The following is a 23,356-nucleotide window of genomic DNA, read 5'->3' as shown; positions in this document are numbered from 1 at the left end:
GACTTCGCACAGGACTGAGTGTGTGAGCTGCTTATATGTGTGAGGTTGTTCATCAGTGTGATGTGTTGCAGGTGTGTGTGGCAATCAGTGTTTGTGCATGACGTAATGGCTAGAAGTCTGGTGATGGTGACCTCTGCTGGCCAGCGAGGGGAATGACTGGGATCGAGTCGGTGACAGCTATACTAATGTATTGCTGTGAAAATAAACTTTAACCCTTTATTCTCCACAGCCAAATCTCCATCTGTCAGTGATCGTCATCTTTGCGTCATAATCAGTCCCATGATCCCCCACGCCTCTGCTAGTGTCTGAAGGGAAAGGAGCATTTACGTTTTACCGGATCTGGAACTACATATTTGATGATGTACCATATCAATGTTGACATACAGCCAAAAGATCCGAACCCAACTCGATTCATATATTTGACTCTGAGTCGACTATTTCATTTATTTATTTTTTTAAACAAATTAACTGTATCGGTCTGGCCCTCTAAAACCACCCCAGAAAAAATCATGAAAAATCATGACACTGAAAACTGCAGTAATAATGATGATGATTAATTTTTAAATGACTGAAATGTAGCATTTAAAATAAAAACCTAAACTGTAATAATATCTGACAATTCTACAGTGCGTTTGATCAAATGAGGACAGCTCTGGTGAGCACTAGAGACTTTCAATATTTTGCCAACCCAAACTGTTGTAAGAAAGTACATCCATCCGAACTTTTCCCCTGCTCTGAAACATGTTTCGCTTCAGATAGATGTTTTGATGTGGAACTGCTTGATTTGCTTCACGGTTTGGAACTTCTGAAAGAGTTTTAAACACATGCTTATGGAGAAAATGAATCATAAAATACTTGTGAAACCAGAGCAGTCACAGCGGCTGCTTTTCCTTCTCTGTTTGATCCAGTGCTTCTATTTATAATCTTTTAACTTCAGATTTTAGTTTTGTACCAAAATGGATACACAAACAATGTCTTCAAAACTATTAGCAAGCAAACACCTTTAAGCATAAATTTAGTCACACTTAACATTTAATTTTATACTTAAAGTATAAAAATAAAAATGTGCATTATTCTGTCATCATTTTCTCACCCTTTACTCGTTTCGAACCTTTATCAGTTTCTGTCTTCTGTTGAACACAAAATAAGGTCTTTTTACAAATGATATAAATGCGTAAAAATATTTAGAAAAATGTTGGAAACCTGTAACCATTGACTTCCATTAGTTTTTGCAACTATGGAAGTAAATGGTTACTGGTTTTCAGCTTTCTTCTTTCTTTTTTGTGTTCAACAAAAGAAAGAAACTCACAATGAGGCTGAGCAAATAGTGGAAAAATTAAAATTGTGAGTGAACTGTCCTTGTATAATACAAACAAACATTTTCCACAAAAATATCTTGTACACATAAACGATAAAGACCCTATATCTTGCGGTTTTGTTTTGCTCTATCAAAGGCATATCATTATTATGATTCACTTTATCATTTACTTGTTTAAAAACCTTTGAGTTTTCTTAGATGCTTAGAAGAATGTTGGAAACATGTAACCATTGACTTCCATTAGTTTTCCTGCTATGGAAGTCAATGGTTACGTTTCCAACATTCTTCAAAGTATCTCTTTTTTGTGTGTTAAACAGAAGAAAAAAAAACTCACAATGATTGAGTAAATTTTTTTTGGCTGAACTGTCCCTTTTACAAACATTTTCCACAGAAGCATCTTGTAAATGCGATGCAAGAGCGGTACAGAACCTGTCCAGTCCTCACGGTTTTGTTTTTCTCCAGCAAAGGCCTATCATTAATATGATGATCATTTACTCACCCTTTACTTGTTTAAAAAACTTTAAGAGCTATTTTAGATGTTTAGAAAAATGTTGGAAACCTGTAACCATTGACTTCCATTAGTTTTCCTACTATGTAAGTAAATGGTTACTGTGTTTCAGTTTTCTTCAAAATATCTTTTTTGTGTTTTCAACAAAAGAAAGAAACTGACAATGATCAAGAAAATAGTGCTTAAATTTCATTTTTAAGTGAACTATCCCTTAAAAGCATACAAAGATTTTCCACAGAAGCATCTTGTAAATGCGATGCATGAGCGGTAAAGACCCTGTCCAGTCCTCCTGGTTTAGTTTTTCTCTAGCAAAGGCGTATCATTAAGATGATGATCAATTTACTCACCCTTTACTTGTTTAAAAAACTTTAAAAGCTATCTTAGATGTTTAGAAAAATGTTGGAAACCTGTAACTATTGACTTCCATTAGTTTTTGCAACTAAGTAAATGGTTACCGGTTTTCAGCTTTCTTCTATCTTTGTTTTTTTTGTGTGTGTGTGTTCAACAAAAGAAAGAAACTCACAAAGGTAGTGAGTAAATAGTGGGTAAATAACATTTTTGAGTGAACTATCCTTAGATAATGCAAACATTTTCTACAAAAATATCTTGTAAACATGAACGATAAAGACTCTGTCCAGTCCTTGTGGTTTTGTTTTGCTCTACCAAAGGCATATCATTAATATGATAATCATTTACTCACCCTTTACATGTTTAAAACACTTATGAGCTATCTTAGATATTTAGAAAAATTATGAAAACCTGTAACCATTGACTTTAATAGTGTTAGTTTTTTTACTATGTAAGTAAATGGTTACCGGTTTTCAGCTTATTTTAAAATATATTTTTTTGTGTGTTAAACAGAAGAAAGAAACGCACAATGATCGAGAAAATAATGGGTAAATTCATTTTTGGCTGTACTATTCCTTTAAAAAACATTTTCCACAAAAACATTTTGTAAATGCGATGCATGAGTGGTAAAGACCCTGTCCAGTCCTCGCAGTTTAGTTTTTCTCTAGCGAAGGTGTATCATTATGATGATGATCATTTACTCACCCTTTACTTGTATAAAAACATTTATGAGCTATCTTAGATATTTAGAAAAATGTTGAAAACCTGTAACTATTGACTTCTATAGTATTAGATTTTCTACTATGTAATTAAATGGTTACCGATTTTCAGCTTTCTTTAAAATATCTTTTTTTTGTGTGTTACCCAAAAGAAAGAAACGCACAATGATTGAGTAAATTGTGAGTAAATTTCAGTTTTGAGTGAACTATCCCTTTAATGCATAGAAACATTTTCCACATAAATATCTTGTAAACACGATTGATAAAGAACCTGTCCAGTTATTGTGGTTTTGTTTTGCTCTATCGAAGGCGTATCATTAATATGACAGTCATTTACTCACCCTTTACTTGTTTAAAAACCTTTGTGTTTTCTTAGATGCTTAGAAGAATGTTGGAAACATGTAATCATTGACTTCCATTAGTTTTCCTACTATGGAAGTCAATGGTTACATGTTTTCAACATATTCTTCAAAGTATCTCTTTTTTGTGTTAAACAGAAGAAAGAAACTCACGATGATTGAGTAAATAGTGAGTAAATGACATTTTTGAGTGAACAATCCGTTAACGCAAACAAACATTTTCCACAAAAACATCTTGTAAATGCGATGCATGAGCGGTAAAGACCCTGTCCAGTCCTCCTGATTTAGTTTTAATATGTTACATTAATATGATAATCATTTACTCACCCTTTACTTGTTTAAAAACCTTTAAGAGCTATCTTAGATATTTAGAAAAATGTTGGAAACCTGTAATCATTGACTTCTATAGCAATAGTTTTTCTTCTATGGAAGTCAATGGTTACTAGTTTTCAGCTTTCTTCAATATGTCTCTTTTTGTGTGTTCAGCAAAAGAAAGGAACTCACAATGATCGAGTAAATAGTGATTAAATTTCAGTTTTGAGTGAACTATCCCTTTAACACATATATCTTTTTCCACATAAACATCTTGTAAATGCGATGCATGAGCGGGAAAGACCCTATCCAGTCCTCGCGGTTTTATTTTTCTCTAGCAAAGGCATATCATTAAGATGATGATCATTTACTCACCCTTTGCCTGTATAAAAAAACCTTAATGAGCTATCTTAGATATTTAGAAAAATGTTGGAAACCTGTAACCATTGACTTCCAAAGCAATAGTTTTTCTACTATGCAAGTCAATGGTCACCAGTTTTCAGCTTTCTTCAACATATCTCATTTTTGAGTGAACTATCCCCTTTCATTTTCCACAAAAACATTTTGTAAATGCGATGCATGAGCGGTAAAGACCCTGTCCAGTCCTCGCAGTTTAGTTTTTCTCTAGCGAAGGTGTATCATTATGATGATGATCATTTACTCACCCTTTACTTGTATAAAAACATTTATGAGCTATCTTAGATATTTAGAAAAATGTTGAAAACCTGTAACTATTGACTTCCATAGTGTTAGTTTTTCTACTATGTAAGTAAATGGTTACCGATTTTCAGCTTTCTTTAAAATATCTCTTTTTGTGTGTTCAACAAAAGAAAGAAACGCACAATGATTGAGTAATGTGTGAGTAAATTTCAGTTTTGAGTGAACTATCCCTTTAATGCATAGAAACATTTTCCACATAAATATCTTGTAAACATGATTGATAAAGAACCTGTCCAGTCATTGTGGTTTTGTTTTGCTCTATCGAAGGCGTATCATTAATATGACAGTCATTTACTCACCTTTTACTTGTTTAAAAACCTTTATGTGTTTTCTTAGATGTTTAGAAGAATGTTGGAAACATGTAATTATTGACTTCCATTAGTTTTCCTACTATGGAAGTCAATGGTTACATGTTTTCAACATATGCTTCAAAGTATCTCTTTTTTGTGTTAAACAGAAGAAAGAAACTCACGATGATTGAGTAAATAGTGAGTAAATGACATTTTTGAGTGAACAATCCGTTAACGCAAACAAACATTTTCCACAAAAACATCTTGTAAATGCGATGCATGAGCGGTAAAGACCCTGTCCAGTCGTCCTGATTTAGTTTTAATATGTTACATTAATACGATGATCATTTACTCACCCTTTACTTGTTTAAAAACCTTTAAGAGCTATCTTAAATATTTAGAAAAATGTTGGAAACCTGTAATCATTGACTTCTATAGCAATAGTTTTTCTTCTATGGAAGTCAATGGTTACTAGTTTTCAGCTTTCTTCAATATGTCTCTTTTTGTGTGTTCAGCAAAAGAAAGGAACTCACAATGATCGAGTAAATAGTGATTAAATTTCAGTTTTGAGTGAACTATCCCTTTAACACATATCTTTTTCCACATAAACATCTTGTAAATGCGATGCATGAGCAGGAAAGACCCTGTCCAGTCCTCGCGGTTTTATTTTTCTCTAGCAAAGGCATATCATTAAGATGATGATCATTTACTCACCCTTTGCCTGTATAAAAAAAAACCTTAATGAGCTATCTTAGATGTTTAGAAAAATGTTGGAAACCTGTAACCATTGACTTCCAAAGCTATAGTTTTTCTACTATGCAAGTCAATGGTTACCAGTTTTCAGCTTTCTTCAACATATCTCATTTTTGAGTGAACTATCCCCTTTCATTTTCCACAAAAACATCTTGTAAATGCGATGCATGAGCGTTAAAGACCCTGTCCAGTCCTCGCAGTTTTGTTTTTCTGTAGCGAAGGAGTATCATTAGGATGATGAATGTGTTGAACCTGTCATGTTTTCGTTCCTCAGGCACCAAACACAAAACCATGCTGGAGGCTCGAAGCGGCAACGGCTCCATCAAATCCTTCCCCAGGACTGGGCAGAAGAGCAAACTCCCCACCGATGCCTCTAAAACAGCAGACACCGGCCTGCAGAACAAGACATTTCACTGTGAAACCTGCGACGTGCGTGTCAATTCAGAAACGCAGCTCAAACAGGTGAACCCGAACGCCACTCAGAATTTCAAGAGACACCGGCAATATACTCTGTGTCAGATTATATGGATTTCAGCCACTTCAGTGTAATATACAACTCATTTGACTTGGTTGTACCATTTACTACTGGCTTAATACCTGCCCATTATTAAGATATTAACTATTTATTAGCACTTTCTAGCTTACTAACTATTATTACGCAGCTTATTAGTAGTATATTGAGCTTAAAATAAATAAAGTGTGACCCAAATTTTATTTAGAATATAGCACAAATGAAGATATTAGTAAAACTAAATTCTGTTTCACTGAAAACAAATTTTTGTTTTATACTTTTGTTTATTATATTTTAATTAATAAAACTGTTTTTTATGTTTGTGTTGTCAAAACAGTTAGACTGATAACTTATAGCTATTTTAATTTACTATATATATATATGTGTGTGTGTGTGTGTGTGTGTGTGTGTGTGTGTGTGTGTGTGTGTGTGTGTGTGTGTGTGTGTGTATTTATACACACACTGGCCACTTTATTTGTACCGGGTTGAACCCACTTTTGCCTTCAGAACTGCCTCAGTCCTTCGTGGCGTAGATTCAACAAGGTACTGGAAGTATCCCTTAGAGATTTTGCTCCATCTTGACATGATAGCATCACACAGTTGCTGCAGATTTGTCGGCTGCACATCCATAATGCGAATCTCCCATTCCACCAGATGCCTAAAGTGCTCTATTGGATTGAGCTCTGGTGACTGTGAAGGCCATTTAAATACAGTGAACTCATTGTCATGTCTGAGATGCTTTATGACATAGCACGTTATCCTGCTGGAAGTAGCCATCAGAAGATGGGTACACTGTGGCCATAATGGGATGAACATGGTCAGCAACAATACTCAGGTAGGCTGTGGCGTTGCCACAATGCTCATTTGGTACTAATGGGCTCAAAGTGTGGCAATAAAATATCCCTCACACTATAACATCAGCACCACCAGCTTAAACTGTTGACATAAGGCAGGATGGATCCATGCAGCAGCAGAAATGGAGACTCATCAGAGCAGGCAACGTTTCTCCAATCTTCTATTGTCCAGTTTTGGTGAGTCTGTGTGAATTGTAGCCTCAGTTTCCTGTTGTTAGCTTATAGGAGTGCCTCCCGGTGTGGTCTTCTGTTGCTGTAGCCCATCTGCCTCAAGCTTGGACATGTTGTGTGTTCCGAGATGCTCTTCTGCAGACCTCGGTTGTAACAAGTGGTTATTTGAGTTAATGTTGCCTTTCTATCAGCTGGAAACAGTCTGACCAGTCTCCTCTGACCTCTGTTATCAACTAGGCATTTGCGGCCACAGGACTGCCACTCACTGGATATTTTCTCTTTTTCGGGCCATTCTCTGTAAACTCTAGAAATGGTTGTGCGTGAGAATCCCAGTAGATCACCTTTCTTCCTCATTCTGATGCTCGGTTTGAACTGTAGCAGATCGTCTTGATCAGGTCTACATGCCTAAATGCATTAAGTTGCTGCCATGTGATTGGCTGATTAGAAATTGTGTTAACGGGCAGTTGGACAGGTGTACCTAACAAAGTGGCCTGTGAGTGTTTGTGTATATATATATATATATATATATATATATATATATATATATATATATATATATATAGTTATTTACATTTTTAATGTTTCACGTGTTATGTAAACTATATATTTGTTTTATGTACAATGTGATTATTATTATCTGGTTTTTTCCAATGTTTAAAAATAGTTTACAATAGCTGTGTTTCCATCCAAAAATGCGTATAAACTTTATGCGCAAAACTGTATTATCGCGCAAAACTGTATTATCGCATAAAAGATGTGCGATAAAAGCAGCGTTTCCATCCAACGAGTCAAAGCGAACAAAATCGTCACTTCCTGATTATCTGGCACCAAATATTAACAGTAAAATCGGAATTTGCTGCAGTAGGGGAAGCTGCGTCAATCTTTTCTTCATCTAATAAATGACTTGCACCACAGAAGGCAAGCCTGACACGCAGTGAACGTGGGGTGGGTTTGAAGGTGTCAGACACTGAGCACAGCGCTCTTGATTCTGGAGGTCATTATTAATATAACAGCATTAATACTTAAGTGGTAAGGCGTTTTAGAATGACCAAAATAACAGTTCAGATGTTTTACAATGTGCTCAGCCTGCTGGTTTGTCCATTTACACACATTTTGATCATCACATGATCTCTTATACAAAAATCACATGACCTTTTTTAATGCGCATACTGGAATTTGTGCGGTAAAAGGGTTTCCATCGTAGTTTACGCGCATCTTTTCTCATCGAATAAAAAGTTTATCCTACTCATTCCGCTGTGGCGACCCCAGATTAATAAAGGGACTAAGCCAAACCAAAATGAATAAATGAATGATTAATAAAAATGTATTTAAAAATAATGAAAGTTATGATTACCCGTTGTTTACTTGTAGTGTTAGCTAAAGTCTTGTTTCAAATTGTGTTTTTATTTGCTATGAAAAATTCATAACAGCGCTGAATGTTGTCAAACAGCCTGTAAACTGTCTGTCAGCTCATCACATCTGTCATTCTGTGTCTTTAATCATCAGCACATCAGCAGCAGACGCCATAAAGACAGAGCTGCAGGAAAACCAGCCAAACCCAAGTTCAGTCCCTACACCAAAACCCAGAGAGGAGCCAGCAAACAGACAGTACGTTCTGCTGTGTGTGTGTGTGTGTGTGTGTGTGTGTGTGTGTGTGTGTGTGTGTGTGTGTGTGTGTGTGTGTGTGTGTGTGCGTGTGTGTGCGTGTGTGTGCGTGTGTGTGCGTGTGTATTAATACATCAGCCAACACATTCATCTGTGTACAGCAGTCATGGTTTTATTGCCGCTGGTGCAAATATTCCTTCAGCTTTAATGATTCACAATCAGATCTTGCGTGATGGATTGATGCCATGCTTAATTACAGTGACATGAAATGATTTCACAACACGTTTAACTCTGACAAGCTGACATTTCTGAATGAAACAGAGTGAGGAATTATTCTGTGGGAAATATATTTTAAAAGACTAAATTAGACGATGCGGTGGTGATAATTCATTAATCATTTCAATCATTGTATAGACCTTTTTCTTTGCAGCTGCATGGAGGGCGCCATAGCAACCAGCGTCTTCCGATAGAATGGTTAGAACTTCCGTTTACATCGTTTACACTAGGTAATTTGCCCTCCGAAAAAGGGTTTTAAATAGCGTTTTTAATGGATTAAGGAGTATTTTTGTGACGCAACTTAGAAAGGTGTATGTTAAAGCCGTTATTATCTGTCAGATGTGGTTCAAGCGCGAGAGAAAAATGTTCTCCTAGTTCACGTGTCTGCCGTCAGAAATACTGTGTGTGTGTGTGTGTGTGTGTGTGTGTGTGTGTGTGTGTGTGTGTGTGTGTGTGTGTGTATTTCCGCAGCCTGTCAGCTGTTAGCTCAGCGGCTCTACAACACACACACACAGCACGCACAATACTTCACTGCATTATAGAGCGAAACAGATTACTGGCATGAAACTTTACAAGTACGCAAGTCATGCAATTTACAAAAATGACCAATAAAAGTCTGTTACTGATATTCTGCTGGCTGATTTGCTGTTTATTCTAATGGCGAGTTGCTTATGTTTTATTTAGTTTTTATTTTTACCACGATGTGTGTTTTTCTGTCATTTCAAAATGACACTAGCCTATATTTTCACTTTGTCACAGTTATTGTATCAGTGTGTCATTGGGACAGTACAGGCTACGTGTGTGTGTCAAACATTTTGGTGAATTACATTTGTTTGAGTTGGTTATATACAGTGGTGGAAAGAGAACTGAAAAATTATACTCAAGTAAAAGTACCATTACTTGCCCAAAAATGTAGTGCAAGTAGAGTAAAAGTTTCTGTTGTAAATAATACTCAAAGTAAGAGTAAAAAGTAGCCCTTTCAAAAGTACTCAAGAGTGAGTGGTGAGTATTACGTTGTAAAAAACTGATGTGTTTACAAGTAATTTGTGCATGTGTGTGTAAACGTAACATTCTATAGTGCATCTAGTTTTTGCCCAGCAGCCACACAACATCAAAAGACGTCAATATTAGGTTAGATTTTGATTGTGATGTCAAGTGACCAAAATTTTGTCTAGTCAGCATCTAAAGACAACGTTATATTAATAGCCAATAATGACGTTGATATTTGCTTGATTTTAGGTTGTTGGAAAAAGTGGCCAAAATCAAACGTCGAGCCAACATCTTAAACCAACGTCATATTGACGTCAAATACTGACATTTATTCGTAAGGTATGGCCACCCCAACGTTTGATAGACGTCATAGTGGTAATGTCCCCACAGCGTCAAGCTTTAACATCATTAGACGTTGATATTTGATTGATTTTAGGTTGGACTTTGAACATTGAAGTAGGCCTGACATTGGGTTCTGACGTCAACCAGATTTTCGTTTCCAATATGTTTGGGTACAACCTCAATCTGATGTGCCGGCTGGGTATTTAAGGCCATTTTGGTCATCATACAGTAAACATCTGTCATCTTTTCATCGGTGACTTGCATCTAAACAGTCATTGCGTGTAAAGATCTTAGACATCTTCTTGGACACGTTTAATGCTTTCAAACTGTTTGCTGCAATTATAAATCGCCCATGTCTTGAGGTAGTTCATTATGATGGGATTTTCCTCATATGTGTGATTTGATTGGACAGGAATGACAGGATTGATTTTTTAAATCCACATAGAGAAGAAAAAAAAGTAGTGACAACAAGTTGAAGGAAAGTAGTGGAGTAAAAGTACTAATAGAGCAGTAAAAATGTACTCAAGGGAGAGTCAAAGTATACATTTATAAAACTACTCAGTAAATTACAATTTTTGAGAAAAACTACTGAATTACAGTAATTTGATTATTTGTAATTAATTGCTTTACACCACTGGTCATATATTTGAAATAAAAAGAAAACCGTTGACTTTAGCGATGACGAGGCTTCATTTAAACTGCAGTTGCCGTCTGACAACGAGTGGAAAATGCCTCAAAGCAGCTGTTTTCCATCCCATTAATCTCATTTTTTAAATGATCAGTCCAGAAGGTGGCGCTGATCGACAACAGGATTAGTTCAAAGATGATAAAAGCAGGTAAAATAGATTAAAACCATCGTTTCAAAGCTGTCCAAATGTGACTGTTCACACGCATCAGCTGCTTAGCATTCTCCTTGTGCATACACGCAAAGCGTAATGGGGAATTTTGCGTTCTAAGAAAAAGGTCTATATTTAGTATTGTTAAGATAATATTGCCAGGGTTTCCAAAAGGGGCAATGATTTCCAGACAAATTTCTCTAGAAAAAAAAAAAACACCCAACTTTTCAAATCCAAAACAAATAATATATATTATTTATTGATATTTATATAATTAATGTATATTCACATTACTTTATGATAGAATAATATATTTTATAAGATGATGTATAATATATTCATATTATTTATTTGTAAAATAGCCTTGTGAAGAATCGTGAGAATAACCAGCAAACAGAGCCTTGGAGTAATCCAATCTAGAAGTCATAAAAGCATGGACTAGCTTTTCTGCATCTGAGATGGACAGCATACTTTGTAACTTAGTGATATTTCTCAGATGAAAGAAGGCAGTTTTTGTGACATGGGGTATATGATTTTCAAAAGATAAATTGCTGTCTACTATGACACGCAGATCTTTTATAGTAAAGCTAATGCTAACTTTGTATCCTTCTAATATAGCATAAATATTTGTCAGTTTTTTATAAATTTAATGAATGAATTTATTATAAAGTGTGGTGCATGTAGTCGTGTATAGCAGTGTGCTTTCAGCACTTGTTTAACCGGAGTTTGTCAGCAGAATAAAATAGACAGAGGAAGTCATAACATTTTAATGAACCACCGTCAAAACTGTTTTTTCCTGCTGAATAACACGAGCTGATGAATTATACACACCCTGATCGTTTATTGAAGCGATAGTTCACCCAAAAATGAAAATTCTGCCATTGTTTACTCATCCTCGTGTCGTTCCAAAGCCTGTATGCTGCTATTTTTTCCCCACAATTTCAAGCTCACAGCGGCCACATCTCATCTGTCAGGCCTGAATGTGAACACAAATGAGGTTTCAGAGATGTTCAGAGTCTGCTCCACACACACATATATCTATCATATGACTTCAGAGGACATCAGTCATGTGGACTACTGTTGTGATCTGCTGTTGTATTCAAACTGGTTTTATATTCCGCAGAAAGAAACAACCACATGCTGCTTTGGAAAAACATGAACATTGTGAACTATTGCCAGGGTTGCCAGATTGGGTCGAAGATTTCCATCCAAAATAAAAATCTCTGCTTAAAAAGTGTCCAGAGCAAACAAACACCCACATGTTTCTATGCCAAAAGAATAATTATTGACAGAATTTTTACCTCCATAACTATAAATAATGATCTTAGTGTTGTGTTATACTACAAATGAATAATTTTGGCAACAAAAATCAATTGGAACAAAACATGGCAACATAAAACATATCACAGAAATATTTTAGCATGCAAAAACATTATGTATGACCTTTGAAACATAATGTTACATTATTACGTTATCCTTATTTTTGTTGATAGCCCTACCTTCTTAATTACTTGTTTAATTAAATTTAAAAGGTTTAAATGTATTATAATAACATGACCCAACATAAAATGCCAGTCCTTTTTAAATAAGCAACTCAAATTTCCTTAATAAACACCCTCCCAATTGGTTTTTCTCTGGTTCAGTCTGATCAAAAGAAGCCCAATCTGGCATCACAGACTATTGCATCTACAACCCATTTAATTAATCATTTAATTTATGCTAAATAAATATCATCACTCTTCAGAATTTAAGATTTAAGTGTTTTAGTGTTTAATATTCTGCTAAAATATTAATAATTGTTGTCTATTTATAAAGTGATTGATGAAAATTATTCTGAAGAGATTTTTAAAATATATTTGTAGTCAGATCATATATATTTATTTTATAATTTTTTTTCTTGTTCCTTTATTTGTTATTATTTTGTTTTATTTTTTATGTTATTATTTAGCATTAAATTTGTGTATTAAATATAATTTAGCATTAATTATTATGTTAAAAATAACCAACAAACTAACAACTAACAAAAAAGGCAGTCCCTTTGAAAAAGTTGCTCAAATTTTGAGCTACCCTCCTGGACAAAATATTCTGTTCAAAAGAAGCCCAGTCTGGCTATTAAATATTTTAGTTTAATATTTAGCTAAAATAATAATATAACTTTAATAAAAATATTGTATTTATGTTTTAAGTGCTTGCTGAAATGTTTTTTTACTAGTATTGTTAATAAAATTATTATTTTAATATAATGATTATTTTATTATTATTATTATATTAATAATAATAGTTATTATTGTTAGTTTTATATATTTTTTATTATTTATTGAATGTTTTTATGTTAATATTTGGTATTAATGTCTTTTATATATAATAACTGAGTTAAATATATTTTTTTAGTTTTTTATTTGGTAGTTTTTAGTGCTGGGAAAAAAATTGTATTCTGATTTTTTTCCCATTCATTGTAATTTTAAATTTAAATGTATGTTGTATACTTAAATACATGCATACATTGTACAGTGTATATATATATATATATATATATATATATATATATATATATATATATATATATATATATATATATATATATATATATATATATATATATATATATATAAATTATTTCCAAACAAACTTTTATTTTGCATGCATTTAATTGCATTTAATCTTTTTTTAAACATTATTTTAACATATGACTAACATTTGAACAAATTATTTACTATTATTTTAACATATTACTAATAAACAAATGACTAAAAGCATGTCCTCTGTCCAGCAGGTGAAGATGCCGGTTGGTAAAGATCTGTGCTCTCCTCTGACCACCAGAATAATGCCGTCCCACCTGGCAGCTGTCGCGGCAGCAGCCGCCTCCATTGGCTCCACCTTCCCGCTGCGTGCCTGTCATAACCCCACCCTCTTTCAGACTCAGTCCCTCCCCGCTGCGCTGCTCCGCCCTGCTCCAGGGCCAATCAGAACTGCTCACACACCTCTGCTCTTTGCCCCCTACTGACCTTTAAACTATGACTTTCACCTCTAAAGCGCCATATCGCAATAATTTAAAAACAAGACTCGAACCAGGTAACTATGCATCGTCATTTACATGTGACACACGTGTGATGTCAAGCTATAAATGTGGATTTTGGATGTTTTTTTTGGTACGGAACACATTCATCATCCTCATCATCATCATCATCGCCGCTTATGAGCACAGGATTGACTTGTAAATTTAAGGTGAGTTGGGGAACACAGAGGTGTTAATTATGGGGTGAATGGAAAGTGTGTTTCTCTGCTGTTTTGCACTTTAAGCTTTTCTGTTGGTGTTTTCGGTGCTTTAGATTTAGACTAGATCTCTTCCTGTTTTCCAGCTGTTACTGTACTGTAATCAGGTCATCAGGGCTTAATTTCTCAATGGACCCTTTTCACGTTCCTGTGATTCTCCATTAAATATGTTTCTGAATGAATATGATCTTTTTGGGCTAGAGTTTGCTCCAGTAGCAAAAATCCATCAAACCTTTTGAGTGCATTTACATGAGAGGCAAGATAGCTGAAAGGCATCTCTCATCTTTTGTAGTCGAATTGCAGTATGCTAATATAAGTATAAGTAATATATATAAATGTCACATAAAAACGTATATATAAGTATACTGCAATTCGTATGTATATATATATATATATATATATATATATATATAATATATATATATATATATATATATATATATATATATATATATATATATATGTGTGTGTGTGTGTGTGTGTGTGTGTGTGTGTATGTATGTATGTATGTATGTATGTATATATATATATATATATATATATATATATATATATATATATATATATACATACATACGAATTGCAGTATACTTATATATATATATATATATATATATATATATATATATATATATATATATATATATATATATATATGTGTGTGTGTGTGTGTGTGTGTGTGTGTGTGTGTGTGTGTGTGTGTGTGTGTGTGTGTGTATATACTGTGGACTGTGAACTTGTTAAATTAGTTCCAATTTTGGCTTTGGTACTTAATAATCTAATGTAAATGCACAAATAAATTATTGTATAGCATCGCCTATATATATATATATATATATATATATATATATATATATATATATATATATATATATATATATATATATATATATATATATATGATGCTTATAAGTAGAAACACATCACTGTGAAAAGAGTTCATTAAAACATCAGAATTAAAGGCTTGTTCACACCAAGCACTATAGCAATAACAATAAAAAAAGAAAAATAGTTATAGATCCTGATAATAAAAAATAAAAGAGCCCATACTATAGCTACAGTTAGTGGCACAGCAAGTCAATCTCGGCCATATGTTCATTCATTTATTTTCCTTAGTGATTCCTTAGTCCTTTATTTGTCAGGGGTCGCCACCACCAACTATTCCAGCATATGTTTACGCAGCTGATGCCCTTCCAGCTGACACCCAGCACTGGGAAACACCCATACACATTCACATTAGCACTCACAGTCATACCAGTTTAGCATATTCAATTCACCTATAGCGCATGTGTTTGGACTGTGGGGGAAACCAGAGCATCTGTAGGAAACCCACGCCAACATTGGAAGAACATGCCAACTCCACCGTGCCACCCACTTTTATAGTCGATCCCAGTTGTAAGAGCAACAAATAATAACTTGGCTTCTAGTTGATCATTTAGAAAAGGGGCAGAAGGTGGATTTTTCAGATGAAACATCTGTAGAACTGCATCCCGATCACCACAGAGACTGCACAAGACCTACTGGAACCTGCATGGAGCCAAGATTCTTTTAGAAATCAGTCAAGTTTGGTGAAGGAAAAATCATGGTTTGGGGTTACATTCAGTATGGGGGCGTGCGAGAGATATTCAGAGTGGATGGCAACATCAACAGCCTGAGGTATCTAGACACTTGTGCTCAGGGCTGATAGTGGAAAAAATTCCTGAGCCTGAACTTTTTTCCTTGCCCCTGAGGTGAGTAGGGGTGGGGGTACTATGTATGCAACGCACTTTTAACACATAACTTGTGGGCCCCTGGGCCCAAATATATTAACAGCCTATGTGTAACCCTAATCATCATTATTGTCAAGTGGCTCTTTTTAGACACATGCCAGTAATGTCAGTGACACATGCCAGTGTCAGTGATCTTGTGACATGTGCCAGTAGGTGTCAGTATAAGCACGTTATAAGCACATTAATCTTATAAGTCTCTTTGCTTTAATATTTAAAAATCATTAGGCAAATGACACCTGTTATCTTACATGCATATATGTTATGAGTTTTCAACATGCATTTTATTATAACTTTTTAAAGGATATTATTTAAAATACCTTAAAATGAAAATAAATTAAATAATAAAATAAACGAATGAATTAAAAACATAGAGAAGTCCGTATTGTAGGGAACAAAGGAACTGCCAGGATGCAATAATATACAGTACAACAGATAAGTGTAACCCCTCCCATACATAAGCATGCCACAATAAATTTGACTGACATGTACTGTCAAATGACTATATTACGTACGGAAGTATGACTACGAATACATAAAATAAATGCGTTTAAATTAAAACATCGTGGAGTAGTTCAGCAAATAAACTAACTTGCGACGCGATAAATTAGGTTAAAAGTCGCGTAATGATTAAATATGGTTTTGCTCGTGTTAATTAATGTCATAAGCTTCGCCGGGTGTCGATGTCACTGCAGTGACATGCAGCGCGACACTCTGAGTGACACAGGTCACTACACATGCCACTAGCGAGTGACACATGACAGTGGAAAACCGGACGTGCCACCGGAATGTGCCAGTGTCATCTGTACGTCAGATGTCATGTTACTCCATGTTAAAACTGCTACTGTGAATCCGCGTTCAAGCGCACACAATAAGCTAAAACTCGCCCCAAGCACCGGCAAAAACAAATAACAATGAATGTGTCGAGGAAAGAGTAAGGACATATCTTAATTATTTATTAATAAACTTATTCTGAGTCAGTGTCGCAAAGATCCTGACTGGCAATCTCCTCTTGGACTCGCCTTTAGAAATTCATCTTTACGGATTACATGAAGGAGTTTTTTTGTTTTCGATTTGTTTTATTTCGTTAAGTAATAATTTAAAGCTTTCTATAAATATATTTATTATGTCTGTGAGGCATATACATTTTGCTTCATTTTGTTAAGCGCTCCTGTTCAAAAACCAGACGACAGAAAGCGCATAATTTTGGTTTTCTTTATTTTATAAAAACGCTGTAACGTTTTTTGATGTATTACTCGTACTTTGTGAGCAAAAATGAAGGATAACTTTAAATTGCTCCCACTGAAAAAATGCAAGTGATTGCTCTGGCGCCTCGATGTCCTGCAAGCTTTTTATAAGCAAACTATGCGCCTAATAGCACACATTCTTTAACGTTTAAGCTACCATTGTTTTATACTTGAACTGTTTTATATCTTTTATTTTAGGCAAGTCGTGATGATCTGAGAAGGCAAACTGATCAAACAGACAATGATGGTCTTCCGCTGGGCGCTGTTCGTTAAAAAAAACTTAATTTTAACGAATAAAAAATGCTCCAAACGTTTTTCTAAATAAGCCGAATAAAAAACGAAACTAAATATAAACACTTTGCCATTAGGCTACATACAAAACTGAACTATTTCATAGCTGAAACACTAAGTTGTTTAAGGAGAAGGGGGAAATATATTTTTGTCCCGTCTATTGCTTCACCGTTATTTCGAGAATAAACCCAGCGTAAATATGCAGATGTCATTCCCAAAACATATCAGCGTATATGTGCCGAAAACGAAAGTTTCATACAAATTCTGAATGGATTAGCCTGGAAAGTGCAAAGCACGCTCCTCTTATTATCACTAAAAAGCGTCACTAATCTTAGTTCATAGAGATCTCACAAAGATCCGTTATAATTTATAAAGCTCTCTAAATTACACAATTAATCTTTTATTTACATGGCGTCTACACTCAAAAGATGATTCACGAGCACACAAAATGGCACTAAAAAAAAGAAACATCGTGGCAACGTGAGGAGTTTTTCCGAAGTTCAGCTGTTCTTATTTCCACTTGATTATGTGTTTAATGTCAAAAAAATCCATAATGTCTAGGCCAAAAAGATCGAATCCTGTGTATGCGCGCATCTTTTATAACTGAGGCCGCTCTCTTCAAAAACCGAAAGTTGCTTCTTCTGTCTGGCAATATTTCGGCTTTTAATATATGAAAAGTTTATTTTGATGAGCCAATATTAAAAATTGCAATAAAGTAACTGAGACGTGCGGCCACACATCGAATCTGAGGACTGATTTCTCTCTCTCTCTCTCTCTCTCTCTCTCATTCAGACATCGAGCCACAACACAAGTCAAGTTGCAAAACTTAGGCAGGTGCAGCTGACAGGTAGAATAGCTGAAGCCTTTACGAAATCTGTCAAAATGCACCTCTGAAATTAATAGGCATAAATGTCTTTGAGCCAAAAAAAAGTCTACTGGTAGGATATCTGTAAAAACGCAATTGGAGCCAAAGATATGAGCTGTGTAGCCTATAAATTATAGGCCTATTATTTCGAATAAAATGAAAACAAAAATTAACAATTCATTGCATTTTTCGTTTGATAAAAATATACGTAAACGAAAAAAAATCAAAGGGTGGCTAATTTGTATTAATGTGTTTTAATTTTAATGAAAATATGCTCAGCATATTTAATTAACGGCTATACGCCGTCAATAGACAAGCCATTCTAAACATTATTTTACCGTGTACTGGGTTATAATGTATATTTTACAATAAAAACTAAACGTAGCATGTCTCGCTGTCATTTAAAACGTGTAATTCATACCACACCAGAGCTGTGGACCTGTAGTGTTTAAACTTACAGGGCGGTTGGTCAATAGTCTTAATGCGCACTGAACTCCAATCCGAGGGACTCGACAGTTACTCGATAGACAACATTAAACTTGAGAGAATTAAAAAATAAAAGTTTTTTTTTTAAAAGGAACAACGCGCAAATCTGCAACAAATAAAATAAAAATAAAACGTCTTGGCAGTGCTGTGTGTATTCCGCCACTGACAGTGTGAGACGCCCTTATGCTGCGCCTGTAACTGCCGCTTGTAAGAGAGATCAAAGCTGTATCGATAAAACCAAAAAGCAAGATCATTTAGTTATAAATATTCCATAACAATACTTATCGAAATATTTATACATTTAGGCCTACATGTTGTTTATTGAGATTGTGTGATCTGTATAGGTTGTCTGATCTCTCCAGAAGCTGTAAACTGACACATGTGCGGTGATTAGCTCTGACGAGGCGCTTTTATTTAGCCTGCCCTTTGATTTTTTACATAATGTTCCAATTCTTAATTTTTTTTCATATAGTTTAAATATAAAATGAGTGCTCGCTTGTTTGTGATCATTATGCAAGGATCATATTTCATATTCGGTTTATTCTTCAATAGCCTAAATTCGTTAATAATGTATTTTATAAACGGATTGTTCATAAGGACTAAGCTCATAATACATAACAAGGCGTTTGTTATTTGTATGGTTCCAACTTACACAGTTTTTTCAGCCTGTAGCAGTGTTGTGTTTTATTCGTTATGTAAATAAAAGTTAGGCTATGTTTTGTTTAATAACAGGGATTTTTTTTTGTAGTTTCCTTTCCGTCCATTCAAACAATTGACACCGAATTGGCAACTCCCGCAAAACTGAAAGTGAAAGTATTATACGCACGCATTTATAAGCTATTTAAAAGCAGAAAAAAAGAGGAGATGAAAAAATGCCCACTCCCACGGTGATACCGGTATTACCGGTGTTGTCACATGTCGATTAACCGGTGGGGAAATTTCCTCACCGTCACAACCCTACCCGCAGCCACAGTACGCCGGAAATCCGGCGTGGTGCCGGAACGCTATCACCCCTGTGTGCTGCCCATTACATTACAAACCACAGGAGAGGGCAAATTCTCCAGCAGGATAGCGCTCCTTGTCATACTTCAGCCTCCACATCGAAGTTCCTGAAAGCAAAGAAGGTCAATGTCCTCCAGGAGTGGCCAGCCCAGTCACCAGTCATTAACATTATTGAGCATGTCTAGGGTAAGATGAAGGAGGAGGCATTGAAGATGAACCCAAAGAGTCTTGTTAAGCGCTGGGAGTCCTGCAGGAACACTTTCTTTGCCATTCCAGATGACTTTATTAATCAGTGATTTAAGTAATTGCAGAGATGTGTGGATGCAGTCCTCCAAGCTCATGATGGAGTCAGACACAATATTCATTCTTTCTCCACTGCACTATGATTTTATATTCTATACTGGACATTATTTCTGTTCAGTGACAAGACTTTAGTCTAAGCAAAGTCAGACCTTACTGTCCTAATTAAACAATTAAAAATCAAGGCATGATCATGTTTTATTTTGGTAAAATAAGCGTAATTTAGAGGCCTTTGCCTTTCATAAGAACCACTTCTGATACCAAATGATTTACTAAAAGTCAAGTTATTATATCCTGTTCCTGAAACTTGGATAGGCGACAAGAATTAAAAGTTTAAGACCCTCCAAAAAGTAAAAGTATGATACATGGTATATATATATATTGGTCTGTGCGAATTGGCCTTTAGTAACCTGATGGAGTTTTGAATAATAAATGTACTTTAGCAATTTCAGCCAATCATCTGAGCTCTAAATGTCATGTGACTACTTCACTATAGAAAAATTGTGTCATGTCAAATCTGATTGGCTGCTGAATTCACAAGTTCAAGACCCTCCAAAAAGTAAAACAACGGTTGACTTCTAAAATCAAATGTTTGCGACGTAAACTAAGCCTGTTGTACCTGTGTGCGTATGTGTGTGCGCATGTGTGTGTGTGTGCAGCAGAACGTGGGTGAACGATAAGTGGGTGATTTCCAAAGTAAAATGCTGCTGATTCATGTCAAAGCAAGGTTAAAAAAAATCTAGTGGAGCGTTTGCAAAACAGATGAATATGTAAATGTGTAGGAGTGTGTTTGTGGGGGTGAACGAACGAGCTTTTCACCTGAAGTCGTCCCTGGAAACAGCTCATGAATATTACATGAGCTGCTGGGTCCACAAAGCTTGTCTGTCTCTTCTTGCAATGTGAAAACCCATAAACAGTTTCAAATAAAGGATCCTGCTTTCTTAACTTTCTGCTTTGAGAAATTGAATTCGACATAAGCACTGTGACTGTACATACTTGCGCACAAACACACACATATACACACATATACACCAGTGGTGCCCCCAGAAAATTTTCTTAGGGGTGGCCAAGTAAGGCCACAACAAATCTTGTGGTGGCACACAAAAAAATTATGAATTGTGTATATATTGTGAATAAGGAGTAATGTTATATTTTTGTTTTTGGTAAAAGAAATAATGACGTTTTAATGAATTCCAATAATTACTCTTGAAATAATGTAATTTATTCCGCAAGTACAAGTGCAAACCAAATAAAAATCAATATTTAGTCTAAAACCTCTATCAGGTAAGTTATTTCTTGTACAACATACAATATATGCCATGTCTAACATTGATGAATTATGAATAATGAATATGATTAAGGAATGAATTAATAAACCAAACAAAACCCAACAAAATTTTGAAAAGCAGATTTCAAAATGCATCTAGTTATTTATTTTGGATTTGTGGTTTTCAATCAGATGAAACACAACTTTCTCGTTTCAAAAATAATTTCTTAATAAAAAGTGTGCAATCTCAGTGAATCAGCTTCGTCAGTGGTGCTGATCAATCCACAATAATTTAGTGGCTGCATTTTATTTATTCATTTATTTATTGAAGTATTGTGAATTTAAGTAAATACATTTAAATTAATAATATCAGCAACTATCATATTGGGGTGGCCACAGGGGTGGCCAGAGTTTACACAAGGGTGGCCGTGGCCACCCCTGGCCACCCCTTGGGGGCGCCCCTGATATACACACATATACACACATATACACACACACACATACAAAACTTAAAACTTTCTGACAAACACTTTTATTCAGCGAGAACACATTACACTGATCCAAATTTACGGTAAGGCATCAGGGGCGATTTTAGGATTTTTTTTTTTTTTTTTTTTTGTACAGGGGCTCGGTTTCTTATAAGCAGGGCCAGACGGAGTCTGTGGACGTTTTTTTCTATTTCTGCTGAGAATTGTTGTTAAAATGTGTGGATTTCTGCAGAATTATTTTGGGAGTATCATAACTAAAACCTTAAAGGTGCAGTAGGTGATTGTCTTCAGAAACATTTGTTGTTGTGCTAGTTGAAAGTCTCTTTACATTCCAATAGTAATGATTAAAGTTTTCAAAGTGTGTGGAGCGCCTCCCCTGGGGGGCGCCAGAGCATGTCAGGGGAGGCGCGGGAAAAAATATTATATAATAAAAATATAATTATTAAGTTTAATTATTATATGTATTTTTTATTATATTTAAACGTTTTAATTAAACAAAGCTAAAAAAAAAAAAAATACGTCTAAAATAAGAAAACCTTTTTTACCCAGAAGGCCACAGCTGTGAATTCGCTTCTGTTTGGCAAGCCCTCAATACAGGTATATGCCTGCTATTACAATGGATCGGTTTCTGAGACCCCCCGATTCAAATCCTTCAAGTTCAGGGCTTAAACCCAAAAGACGACGATATGATGATCAGTATTTGAGTTTAGGATTTACGTGGACAGGACCAGCTGATGAACCACGACCTTTATGTGTGGTTTGTCAAGATATTTTGGCTAATGACAGCATGAGACCCGCTAAACTTCGACTGTTTTGACTGGGATAGACAGTTCTTGGATCTGTTCTATTCATATTGAACCATCATCCTAGTTTTACAAACGTTATATTAAAATACTTGTTATTACTCTGTAAATAATTGCACTTTCATGCAAATGATGATAAAAATGAGTTAACAGTCTGACATCTGTCTGTGTCTTTATATATATACTGTATATATATATATATATATATATATATATATATATATATATATATATATATATATATATACAAAAACACAAGGATAAATAAACAAAATTTAAATAATAAATAAAAATAAATAATTACCAAAAATAATAAAAAATAAATTTAAATAAAAAATAAATACAAAAAATAAATAAATAAACAATAAATAGATACAAAAATAATAAATAAATACAAAAAACAATAATAATAAATTAATTAATACAAAATAAAAAACAAGAAATGAATAAATAATACAAAAATAATCATTATAAAAATAAAATATATATATTAATAAATACAAAAAATAGAAGAAAAATTATACATAAATACAAAAAATAATAAATAAATAAATACAAAAACATAATAAATAAATACAAAAAAGTAAAAAATGACAAATAAATAAGAGTTATCCATATACTCACAATTTATTCCAAGTATTTTAAAGTCCTGCAAC

At 34.5% G+C, this 23,356-nt stretch overlaps 1 protein-coding gene across 5 annotated transcripts in view; it reads left to right on the top strand.

Moving 5' to 3' along the window:
• znf385d (zinc finger protein 385D) overlaps positions 1-14,503 on the top strand; it is a 142,428-nt gene extending 127,925 nt beyond the window's left edge. For 2 of the 5 annotated variants that reach the window (XM_087288166.1, XM_087288164.1), the window contains 3 exons: positions 5,602-5,789; positions 8,370-8,471; positions 13,686-14,503. In XM_087288166.1, coding sequence (XP_087144292.1) covers positions 5,602-5,789; positions 8,370-8,471; positions 13,686-13,916 — 521 coding nt within the window. In that variant the 3' untranslated portion in view covers positions 13,917-14,503. Of the gene's footprint in view, positions 1-5,601; positions 5,790-8,369; positions 9,164-9,215; positions 11,117-13,682 lie in introns of those variants that run through there. The other 3 variants (XM_087288165.1, XM_087288163.1, XR_015512155.1) reach the window with 2 other exon arrangements.
• The last annotated feature ends 8,853 nt before the right edge of the window (positions 14,504-23,356 follow it).

Source organism: Danio rerio, chromosome 16 (genome assembly GCF_052040795.2).
Source record: "Danio rerio strain M-AB ecotype USA chromosome 16, GRCz13ab, whole genome shotgun sequence".
In the NCBI taxonomy this organism is placed as follows: domain Eukaryota; kingdom Metazoa; phylum Chordata; class Actinopteri; order Cypriniformes; family Danionidae; genus Danio; species Danio rerio.
The sequence above is the reverse complement of the archived record's forward strand: the minus strand, read 5'-3'. Positions and strand labels throughout refer to the sequence as shown.